The sequence below is a fragment of the Enhydra lutris genome, unplaced genomic scaffold (genome assembly GCF_002288905.1).
Source record: "Enhydra lutris kenyoni isolate GAN:26980312 unplaced genomic scaffold, ASM228890v2 scaffoldscaffold2, whole genome shotgun sequence".
Classification (NCBI taxonomy): Eukaryota; Metazoa; Chordata; class Mammalia; order Carnivora; family Mustelidae; genus Enhydra; species Enhydra lutris.
In genome coordinates this window covers 8,554,569-8,566,633 of record NW_019154086.1, presented here as the reverse complement: position 1 = coordinate 8,566,633, position 12,065 = coordinate 8,554,569, and the positions used below count along the sequence as shown (strand labels likewise).

At 43.1% G+C, this 12,065-nt stretch overlaps 1 protein-coding gene across 2 annotated transcripts in view; it reads right to left on the bottom strand.

Moving 5' to 3' along the window:
• The window catches only part of LOC111148861 (methylcrotonoyl-CoA carboxylase 1), a 59,712-nt gene extending 47,910 nt beyond the window's left edge, over positions 1–11,802 (bottom strand). For both annotated transcript variants that reach the window (XR_002640722.1, XM_022505662.1), the window contains exons 1-4: positions 11,622–11,802; positions 7,996–8,042; positions 6,591–6,727; positions 2,894–2,989 (exon numbers count right to left, since the gene is read on the bottom strand). Coding sequence is in view for 1 of the 2 variants with exons in the window: in XM_022505662.1 (XP_022361370.1) it covers positions 2,894–2,989; positions 6,591–6,727; positions 7,996–8,042; positions 11,622–11,710 (369 nt within the window). In the remaining variant the exon portion in view is untranslated. The remainder of the gene's footprint in view (positions 1–2,893; positions 2,990–6,590; positions 6,728–7,995; positions 8,043–11,621) is intronic.
• Positions 11,803–12,065: the final 263 nt, after the last annotated feature.

Below are 12,065 nucleotides of genomic sequence, written 5' to 3'. Positions count from 1 at the left end.
ATCTCGAATCTTGAATATCCAAAGTATGTGAAAGTTATTTCTTCTTTCTTCATTGTGTATTAGTATAGCATCTAAATAATACTAGCCCAGACAGATACAGAGTTAATAAATTCCCCAGAATTAGCAATATCATTCACTTGCTACAGGGTTGTTATTTAAACTGAAAACGGTCTCAGCAAATTATCATTAAAAAGGGAGATTTCAGGAGTGCCTGGGTGGCACAGTCGATTAAGCATCTGACTCTTGGTTTCAGCTCAAGTCGCGATATCTCAGGGTCATGAGGTTGAGCCCTGGTCAGGCTTGCACTCGGTGTGGAGTCTGCTTAAGATTTTCTCTCTCCCTCTGGACCCTCCACTGCTTCTCTCTCTCTCTCTCTCAAAAAAAATTTTTTTAAAAGGGAGATTTTCACCTCTAAAATAACTGATTAGAGCACAAATCAATGATAAAATACGGAAGCTGGCTGGCCTATGAGAAACTTTTTTTTTTTTTTTTTAAAGATTTTAGTTATTTATTTGAGAGAGCGAGACAAAAAAAACCATGAGTGGGGGGAGGGGAAGACAGAGAAGCAGGCTCCCCGCTGAGTAGGGAGCCAGACATGGGGCATGATCCCAGAACCCTGGGATCATGACCTGAACCGAAGGCAGGCAGCTGAGTCGCCCAGGCGCCCCTATCCTACAAGAAACTATTTTTAATTAATTGAGATTTCTGATTAAATAATGCCTTCCTTTTTACCAAAATACAGGGCAACAAAGTTCTACTGCTCAGCATGGTCTAACACAGGGCTGTAAGTCAGGAGACTCTTATTTAATCTTCTCTTTCAATGTTAAATTTTAAGTTCAAGGTACCTGGGGATCTTAATAAAAATGCAAATTATGCATAAAAATGTAAATCACAGTGGTTTGGGGTAAGGCTTAAGAATCTGCATTTCTAGGGCACTTGGGTTGCTCAGTGGGTTAAGTCTCTGCCTTCGGCTCAGGTCATAATTTCAGAGTCCTGGGATACAGCCCCGCATCAGGCTCTCTGCTCGGCAGGGAGCCTGCTTCCCTCCCTCTCTCTGCCTAATTGTGATCTCTCTCTGTCAAATAAATAAATAAAATCTTTAAAAAAAAAAAGAAAAAAGAAAAAGAATCTGCATTTCTGCTGAGCTCCCAAACAATGCCACAGACCATGCTCTGGTTGGCGAGGTTGGATGATTTGGGTTATTATGTAACCTTCTGTGCATGAGATTTTACATCTGTAAAATGAAGGTAATAATACTCTCTCCTAAAAACAACAAAAAAAGAAATATGTAATGGAATTTCAATGTTCCTGACTGGATCGTGAATGACAGCCCCTCACTGCCTTTACTCCATCCACACTGAATACTACTGTTCCTTGAACACCAAGCTTGTTTTCAGCATCTCAGAGTCTTGGCAATTGCATTTGCCCGAATCTCGCTCTTCAAATTCTTCATATGGCAGGCTCCTCATCAGTCAAGGTCTTGGTTCAACTGTCACCTCTTTGGAAAGGGCTCCACTGACCAGCTGATTTTAGAGTATCTCCTAACCCATCTTCACCCCCTTAATCTGCTTTACTTTTCTCCACCACTTATAACATTTTTAATTATATTATCTCTTTACCTGGTTAAGTATTTAGCATCTGCCCCACCTACGAGTGTGGCTTCACGGGTCAGAACTACGTGTCTTACTCACTGCTGCATCTATGCTTAGAAGCTGGCATAAAACAGACCAAGGAATGCTTGCTGAGAATAAAGCCATGGAGGAGAAGGGGGAACAGAGTACCTCAGGCAGGTGAATAATACATGCAAATGCTCAGAAGAAGAAATAAGTATGTGTCTAATATAGGAGATGGAAAAAAGTTCATGGTAGTGATAATAAAAGAACTGGTGATGAGAAAAACATTTTGACAAATATCGGACACCCTTAAATGCTAGGCTAACAAGTTGGAACTCTAACCTGTCACCACTGAAGATTTACTCACTAGGGGACACGGTGAGAAAGGGTGAGGTTATTAAAAAAAAGAGCAGGGAATAATAATGAAACTAGTATTTAAGAAACACTTGTCTAAATAGCATGGAGAATTCACTGGATAGGTAATGAACTTAGGAGGGAAACCAGCTGAGAATCAGAAACCTAGAGGGGAAATCATATGGTCCGGTTGTGTGATAAAGAAAGAACTACTTTTGGGACACCTGGGTAGCTCAGTAGGTTAAGCATCTGTCTTTGGCTCAGGTCATGATCCCAGGGTCCTGGGATCAAGTGCCACCTTGGGCTCCTTGCTCAGCGGGGCGCCCGTTTCTCCCTCTGCCTGCCACTCCCCCTGATTATATGCGCCCTCTCTTCCTCTCCCTGACAAATTAATTAATTAATTAATTAATTCTTCAAGAGAACTACTTCTGAAGAAATTTCAAACAAAGACTCTACACAGTTGGTTCCTGTTTTATGTTGATGTAATAATATTGGAGTTTTGAACCTGGGAGACTGGAAAACTTGGGAGTGGAGCCTAGAATGGGACTGGGAAGTCAAGAGAGAAACAGATTTCTTTCTTGATTACATTTCTTCTTGAAAGTTAGAGCACCATCTACTTCCCACAAAGGAATGTTCCTAAGCTCTGGTTTTAATGGGAAGGGCAGAATTCCCTCTCAACTTTAATTTGTGATTTAAACCCTTCCTCTACCTATTTTTCAGAAGATCTAAAGTGCACAGGTTTCAGTGAGAAAGTGGAGTGACTGAGGAATAAGGACATGTCTAGTATACAACAACCCAATAATCAAATGTAAAAATCTTGGGAATAGCTAAAAACAGAGAATGTGTTCTGAAAATAGTTAAGTAATTTTGTGTGAATTGTATAAAACTTATTCCTTTCCCATTGTAAATCTCGTCAGGACTCTTACCTGAGCAGCAGAGGTCTTGGCCACGTGAATGATTTTCTCCATAGAAAGGTAGCTCTGCTGAGAAGGAGCAGGGCCAATGGAATATGCTTCATCTGCCTGTGTAAAGAATATTACATGCCTTGAAAGATCTCACAGCTAGCACACACTCGTACACAACAGAACTGCTTCAGGGTCGTTTGAGCGTTATAAATAAAAAGAATGGCTCCCCAAGAACAATGCAAGAATTAAGAAACAGAAGGACCAGCTCATGCCTGCTATTAAAATAAGACTGTTTTGGAATCTTTTGCATGAAGAGGCTGCCCAAGTTTGATTTTTGTGTATAAAGCAAGCACTAGCGTGAAGCAAAATGTCTTTAGGATAGAAAGCAACAGGCATGAATCATAGTCTCATCATTAACAATAATAACCTTAAGTGCTGAAATCTAATGCTGAAAGTGTACATTTTGATGAGATAAAATATAAAGGTTGTATTCAGCAAGAAATAAAATTATCAAGTTTACTAAAGTTTGTATAATTATTCAGGTATGATGATAATGCTCTATCTATACATTTGTGAACTACTTTATACTGTCCTTTAAAACTTCCACATAATCATGGCAGCCCTTGAAGCAGACTGGATAGAAAAAACATCCCTCATTCATTCAAAGATTTATTGAACACCTACTACATGCCGTGCTTTGAGGTGGGAGCTACCTACACAATAGTAAATAAATGTCCCTGCCTGGAGGGAGAGACAGACATCAAACATACATCCACAAGCTTAGTGACAACTGTGATAAAGGCCATGAAAGCAAAACAAAGGACATGATGCAGATGAAGGGGAAGATGGATCAGGCCTGAGGGCACTCAGGGAAAGCCTGGGAGGGAAGATCAGGGGCTCCCCCAGGAGCACTAGGACTTGGCCAGGCAAATGGGTGGAGGATGTGGAGCTGGGAACAGGAATGGAGAAGGGGGCCAGCCTCCCCAACCCAGAAAGCAACATATATGGACATCCTGAGTAGGGAAGAAACTTGGCCCATTTGAGGGACTGACAGAGGCTTGTGTGGCTGGAGCCCAGTGAACCGGGGGGTCCATGTCCAGAGATGGGGCTGGAGAGACCAGGGAGCACAGGTTTCAGGGGACCTCCTGGGAGGCTAAGCTTTGGATTTTCTCCCAAGGGAACACATAATGAAGTTTCCTGGGTATTGTTTTTTGTTTTTAAAACTTAATTCCAGGGGTGCCTGGGTGGCTCAGTGGGTTAAAGTCTCTGCTTTCAGTTCAGGTCATGATCCTAGGGTCCTGGGATCGAGCCCCACATCAGGCTCTCTGCTCAGCAGGGAGCCTGCTTCCTCCTCTCTCTGCCTGTTTCTCTGCCTACTTGTGATCTCTATCTGTCAAATAAATAAATAAAATCTTTAAAAAAAAAAACAAAAAAAAAAAAACAACTTAATTCCAGGGGCGCCTGGGTGGCTCAGTGGGTTAAGCCTCTGCCTTCGGCTCAGGTCATGATCCTAGGATCCTGGGATTGAGCCCCGTATCAGGCTCTCTGCTCACGAGGGAGCCTGCTTCCCCTCTCTCTCTGCCTGCCTCTCTGCCTACCTGTGATCTCTGTCTGTCAAAGAAATAAATAAAATCTTAAAAAAAAAATAAATAAAAATAAAACTTAATTCCACAAAAACACAGATCCATTCTTATTCTAAAGAACATGAACCATAATACAAAGGCAAAGGAGCCTTTTGGCACCGCCCCTCCCCCTCACTGCAAACCTCTTCCAGACAGTACTACTATCATCAATTTGGGACACATTCTTCCACATCCATATTCTTATTTATTTGTATATATTTACATAAGCACATACAGTTTTAGTTTTTATTTTTATACAAATAGGATCAAACTTCTGTAACTGCTTTTTTCATTAACAGTATGTCTTGGGAGCTCTCATCTTGCTAGGGCCCATATGTCTACCTCATTTTTTATGACAATCACATAATGTTCCACAGGATGGAGGTCCCACAATTCAGTTAATTATGTACCTCTGAACAGACACTTAGGTCATAAAGGCAAAAAGCTTGATGCTGGCAGCGTGCCCCTACATGCCTTATTTGCACATATGTGCTCTAGACTGAGGTCTAGAGGAACGTTTGCAGGGCTGGGTGTAAGGGTATGATGTTTTCATAGCTCCTGGCTAATCATCCCTTGAAATGGTATCACCAACATACATTTCCATCAACATACTAATTCTTCACCACATTATAACCAACAATACTATCTGTCTTTTAAATTCGTGCTAATCCAGTAGATGATGAAAATGTTTAAGCCATTTAAGGCAGAGGAGCACCATGAGAAAATCTGCTTTTAGGCTACTGGCCTGCCTGCAGTGTAGAACATACCCTGGAAGTGGTCAAGATGCAAGTAGGGAGACCACTTAAGAGGCTATGGCAAAGGTGCTGGTGGCTCTGACTTAAGGTGCCAGGAGTAGAGGGCAGAAAGAAGTGGAAAGAAGTGTTTGGGAAACAGAACAAACAGCACCAGGTGACTGCCTTGATGGGGAAGGAAAAGGATGTAGAGTGGTGGGAAGACAGAAGATGTCCAAGGACTCCTGGATCTCGGGCACTATGGCTGCTGTGGGCAACAGTGTTACCATCTGCTGGGTTAGGGAAGTCTGCAGGAAAAGCAGCTTCACTACAGAACAAAGTCATGAGTTCAATCTCAGGCACATTAGTTTGGGAGCTGTGACACATCCACGTGGAGATGTCAAGTGGGCAGCTGGATGGACCTATACCACATTCAAAAGAGAATCTGGGCTAGAAACAGAAACAGAAATTTGAAAGGGCTTAGTAAAGCCCTAGGAGCAGACAAAATGATCTAGAGTGAGATCATTGAGAAAAGAAGCTGGAAGTTGCTTGAAAGGGTAAGAGGAGGACTCCAAAGCATAAGAAGACAACTAGCCTTAGATGGGACAACGACAGACGCAGACGCAGTGAACAGAGTACATGCATTTCTTCTTCCTCTGTGAATCAAGATCATCAGTTGAGAATAGGTGGGTAGAGGGAGAGTCAGAGGCTGGAATGGAGAACAGCAAGCTTGAGTTGGTCACTCCACAGAATGAGAGAGAAAAGTGGCCAGAGAGCCCACGGGCCTGCCATGCAATGCTGAAAGCCCAGGGGTGGCCAGTTGCCACGAATTTCTGTTGCTGCTTGGTCTTGCCACAGGCATAAGGAAGACCAAGGGTTGAATTCATCCAGGGCTGGTTCTGGCTGATGAATAACTGCAAGTAAAGAATGGTAACACTTGGGGGAGTAGGATCCTTTCAGTTATAATCTTATAGTTAAGCCTGCGCTCAGAAACATTAAGTGACTTGTCGAAGATCCATTGGCCAGTAAGTGGTAGCTACTAAGACTGGAACCTGGATCCTTCTTGCACATCGGGGATCCGGATACATGCCCCTCAAAGTAAGATCTGTGGCCACATTATGTGAACTGTCTTTACCAACCCCTGATGAGATAAGACTTTGCCTGTAAGTCAACTACACAACCAAACACACTGCTTAGTTCAACTAGCGTTATGTTTGAAAAATGTTCCCAGTAGGGATGATTGAACTTTCCCCCTTATGCCCTGTTAACACAGCAAACATAAACTATTAACATAAAGAAGTAAAGTACCAACCCAATAAAAAAGCCAATCACTTACAAAATTTGACTTTGTTTTTAACCACATACCATGTCAACATGCATGGAATTCCGGTCAGCGTCACTATACACAGCCACGGACTGTATACCCATTTTTTTGGCTGTTCGTATCACCCTGCAGGCAATTTCTCCTCTGTTTGCAATGAGGAGCTTGGCAATGTTTCGTCCTGTTTAAAACACCATGAAAATCACACACAAATCTTACTGGACAGCAAAAAATGAGAAAGCAAAATAAACATTCCGTGATATTAACCAGCTGATGAACATCTGTTTTGGTAACATCAACACAGTGGAGCCTCAAATAACCATTTTAACTGATATCAATTGTGCCTTTTTATCCTCTTCACTGAAATTCAAGGTGCCCTCATTAACATCAACTCTTATTTTACTCAGCTTTTTCAGCTTTAAAATGAAAAGATGCTTTGATATGATAAGGCCAAATCATAATAGCCCCAACCCCCATCACAGTTAATAGTAATTAATCTTTCCTAAGTACCTTTTGCGCCTCAGGACCTTTGCTAAAGACTCAACCTGGACTTAAATGCTCACAATAAGCCTATGGAGTAGATACTATTATTACTGCATCAATTTTAAAGATAAAGAAATTACAACTCAAAGAGATATTACTTTCCCGGAATAATACAGCGAAAACAAATAGTGGATCCGGGATTTGAACCCAGGTTAGCGTCACTCCAGATTCTGAACTCTCAGTCACTCTGCTCTATGGCCTCTAGCCCCTGTACACACACAGGGATGCGTGGTTCTCTTGCGATATAAATACAAGTGAGGACCATGCCAGGACATTGGTACCAGTGCCATGATTATGAACATAATGTTATTGTATTAATACATAAAACGCATTTCCATCATCACACATGAAATAAATGTTCCCTGGCAGTTTATGAAAGTTATCTTTCTCAAAAAATACGGTTATAGAACTTAAAACAAGGTCATTCTGTGGGTATCTACAGAGCCTGAGCTGATACAGGAGCTGCTGGGATGATGTATGCACGTGTGTGTTGTGGGGAGGAAACGGCATCCAATCAACCAGGAGTTACACTTACATATGTTTCAGAGGTGGGAATTCCATGTAACGTTTTATTTGGAAAAACATTCTGCTACTTAACAGAGCTGTTGTAAAGCACTGATTTAGACCATCATAGTTATGCCTTTGCAATTCACTGCACTAAAGATGAGAGAGGCAGAAATAACAATATACATTTAAATGTTCTCAATTATTTCTGTATGTATTTCAGACTCAACAACAGAGATTTGACATAAAAAGAGGCGGAAACCATGACTCAATACTTACTAAGAAAATGATTATGAAAATCCCAAACTTCAAAAGTATAGGGAGAACTAATTCTACATACACAAATTAAGGAATTTAACATTTCACAACCTGACGCCAAGCCAAGTAGAGCAGAGACTGTACCTGTGGTCGTTGCGTACTTCATGGTTCTCTGCTTCCAAGTCCATCTCCTAGCAAATGAATCCAAATGGAATTATAATTCAACAGGATACACAGATCAGTTGTTTCAAAAGAATCAAAATTGTTTAAAACTTGAAACCAAGTCCAGATATGATCTTAGTTAAGCCTGAAGCCCACAAAGTGACTTAGTAAGACTTTCTTGTGGGAAGACAATCCCTCTAGAAACCGGAAGTTACAGTTCTGGCTGTTTTCCCTGGCACCGTGTGTCCTTGAATGGATCACCTAACCGGCTCGTTCCAGAGGCTGGCGTATGGCCAGAGTCACCAACAATTAGAAAGTCAAGGTACTTCAAGAACATCCAGTTCAGCTTTTTCAAACTCTTCTGACTAGAACCCAAAGTAAAAACTGTATTTTCACATGACTTCACAAGCTGGTACGCACACCAAAGAGAAGTTTCATGACAGAAGATTTCCCTGTGTTTTGATACTCTCTGTTCTATTCCAGTTTATTAAATAAAATACACTGGTCAAACTACAGCTTGAAAAATACCAATCTAAGTTAACGCCTAGTAAGACAGGTTTGAACAATTAAGCCCAGAGAAGTAAAGAGAAGGAGCTGATCAAACGCAGCAGAAAGAATGCTGGTTATGGGGCTGTGAGACCCCCACCAACTAGCTGCTGGTGATCCCAGGCAAGTCTCTTTACATCAGTGTGTCTCCAGCCTTTTTTCATTATGGCCCCCCTAATGCAAAACTACGAATACTAAGATTTTGTAGGAGGGGTTGAGCCTTGGAGGGTATGGTAACTACGGTTATATCTGAGGTTTTTTTCCCTCTCTCAAGACCCAATTTTCACTTTACAACTCAAATTTCAGTGTCCTCACAGAAGAAAACTTCTCAGTTTTCAAAGAATACAATTTAAACTGAGTCTTTATGTTAATAAGAAATGGAGAACCAGGGAGGCTAAGTGACTTGTTTGAGGTGTTGTTGTTTTTTTTAACATTTTATTTATTTATTTGACAGAGAGAAAGAGATCACAAGTAGACAGAGAGGCAGGCAGAGAGAGGGGGGAAGCAGGCTCCCTGCTGAGCAGAGAGCCAGATGTGGGTCTCAATCCCAGGACTCTGAGATCATGACCTGAGCCGAAGGCAAAGGCTTAACCCACTGAGCCACCCAGGCGCCCCTGTTTGAGGTTTCTTAATTAGGTAGAAGTTCATTAAGGTCTAAAGCAATTTTTAAGTTCCATGATACCTACTGATACAGTAAGTTACAAAACTTTAACGAAGAACTGACAGAAAGCAGGCCATAATCTCTTTGGGAACAAAAGAGTATAATGCCTATCAGTTGTCAGCTAAAAGAAATACACTGGGAAAACAACAAATTGCAGAAGGAATTCCACCTCTGTCTTTTCCATCCAGATCTGGATGATGTGACAAAACTATAGCTATAAACAACTAACCATTTTAGATCATTTACAAAGCAGGTGATAAAAAGCATAATGTATGTTAGATACTATTCAATTATGTATGTGTAGCATGTATATGCTGTGTCTATAACTAGGTAACTGAACAGAACTAGCATTCCACTGGGGCAGAGGTGCAGGAGGCGGGATTGTTACAGTGGGTTTGGCAGTCATTGGCCTCTGATGGACACTCAATCAGCTACTGACATCCATCCAGGGCTGGTGGGAAGACCCACAGCTATGGCACTTGAGTTCCACAAGAAGGCTTCCTCAGGAGGCTCTTGCTTTCCCACATCTTCCCAATTCCACTAACCTCACTATCTTGATCTTTAAGGAAAAATATCGTTTTTCCTTATCTTTAAAAGGCACCTTCTAGTTCACAGCATCTTCCCATCACATTCTTCAGATAGGTTTTTTTTTTTTTCAACTAAGATTCAAGGCCTGTATTGCACAGTTGTATCTATAAAATGCTTCTTGATAAATCCAGCTTAAGACTCTGATCAAGGCCACTGCTGAATTAAAGTTTTCTTCTGCTATTCTAGTCAAGACAATCACATACACACACACCATTTAACATAATCCTCTATCCCATTGATGTTTTGATTGATCTATTCCATTTCTCACCATTATCTAAGCTCAACTTAAAAAAATGGCTTACAAAACAAAATTAAGAAGTTCCTTCCATGAGATAATTCCATCCTACTTGAAGATAACTTCTAAATCAGTTTATTCTAAAATTCCACCACCAGACTTCTTTTCTCTGAGTTACTAGAGAATCATGACCTACAAGACATGTAACCACCCTCTATAATGACAAGATTTGTAATTCCTTTAGCCATTAAGAACACTAACATTTTCCAGGAAAACAGTTCTATACACAGTAGGGAAGAGGGAAGAGAGAGAAAATGGGTCTGTGTAATATCCTGAAGAGCCCTGGAAACCTAAGAAAAGAAAAATGAGGAGAAAGAGGAAAGCACTGCTTTCACCACCAGTCTTACTTTACTCTGGGGCTAGTCCCACAATTAAGCAACTGAAATCTAAATACCTCTACCTTAACTTGCGAAAAATAAAAGTGAGCAAAAAACTTGACCCAAATGGGGGTCTGCAAAGGCTGCATTTATGGATTCATCTGTACCATACTGTTTGAATCCTTTCCATGCATTAATTCATTTAATTCACACAATCCTAGCTACCAATATTATCTCCTTTAGGAACAGTATCATCACCTCCTCCTAGGTAAGTAAACTGACGCACGGAGACATTAAGTAACTTGCCCAAAGTTGCTCACAGGCTACTGAGCAGCAAAGTTGAGATTCCCTGGCTTCTGACTGCAGTCTGAGCGCCCTTCAGCACCAAGCAATGCCGTCTTTCCAGAATGGAGAAGGAGGTGAGGAGGAAGAGGCAAAGCAAGATAGAGAAGCCTGGTAGTTGGGAACCTGAGGGTGTCTTCACTACCAAAGTTATTGTCATTGAAGCTTACAGCTCACAATTTGACACTGATCTGGAGTCACGTTGGTTAACTTGCCTCCAAGACCTTTTGACAAAACAGCCTCTCGGCCCTCTGGAAGATAAATTTGCTTTTGTTAACTTGATCCATTCCAACAATGAGAAAGAACTCCAGGTCTCTGAACCGGACAGCTGAGCCGGGATAGCTGAACCCAAAAGCGCTTGAGGGCGTCCTGGCTCCATTTCTTTCCACTTGTGTAAACTCGGGCAAGTCGCTGAGCCCGCTGGGGCTCACCCGCACGGGGATTACCAACACACCCATACGGCGAACGCAGAGAAAGCGCCGCGTTAACCGCAGCAGCTGTGCTGTGCCGCGTCGCTCTCGCTGCCGTAGTGAGCAAAGCGTGGATGTGGCGGACCCAGTTCCACCCCCTCCCCCACGCCTCAAAAATGGAAAAACCAGAGGCAGACGGCTGCGGGGTGGATATGGGGAAAGGGAGGAACAGGAAGGGCCGGGGATGAAGACGTCTCCCTCCCGATGCCAAGACTGAAAGCACAACACCCCGAAAGGGGCTGAGGTTGTCCCTCCGTCCTCCCTTAGTCCCGTCCCTCCGTCTCCACCCTCGGCCCCCGCGCGCCTCTCGCAGCGTGCAGGAGTTCATTAACCACCACGCCTGCCCCGGGCCCCAGACACAGACCCATCGCCCCTCCACCTCACGTTACCTGGACGGCAGCAGCAGGCCCGGGACTCGCAGCCACCGGTTCCTCTCCGCCGCTACTAGCAGCACCGACACCGCAGAGGCTGCGGCCATGTCCCCACAGCCCAATCCTCCTCCGACTCCTTGGTACACTGGCTGCTTCGCACTCGCCGCAAAATCTTTCCCCCCGCTCCGCAAGCCTATTGTCCTCTACGGGCCACCGTCCAGGGCTGAGTCAGGCTCTAGGTCTCTCTAGCATGGAGGGGGCGTCTCCATTAAAACCAATCAAAGAGCAGAGCAGGGCATCGGGGGCGACGATTGGCTAATCGGCCACGAACCCGCGGGGGTGTGGTCCCTGCCTCCTAGGGCCGCTTTGGACGTAGCGCCTAGGGAACGCGAGGTCCGCCCCTCACCTTCCTTGGCACCCCTGGGTCCTGGGTTGCTATTTCTTCTATTGGGCCGCTGGGTT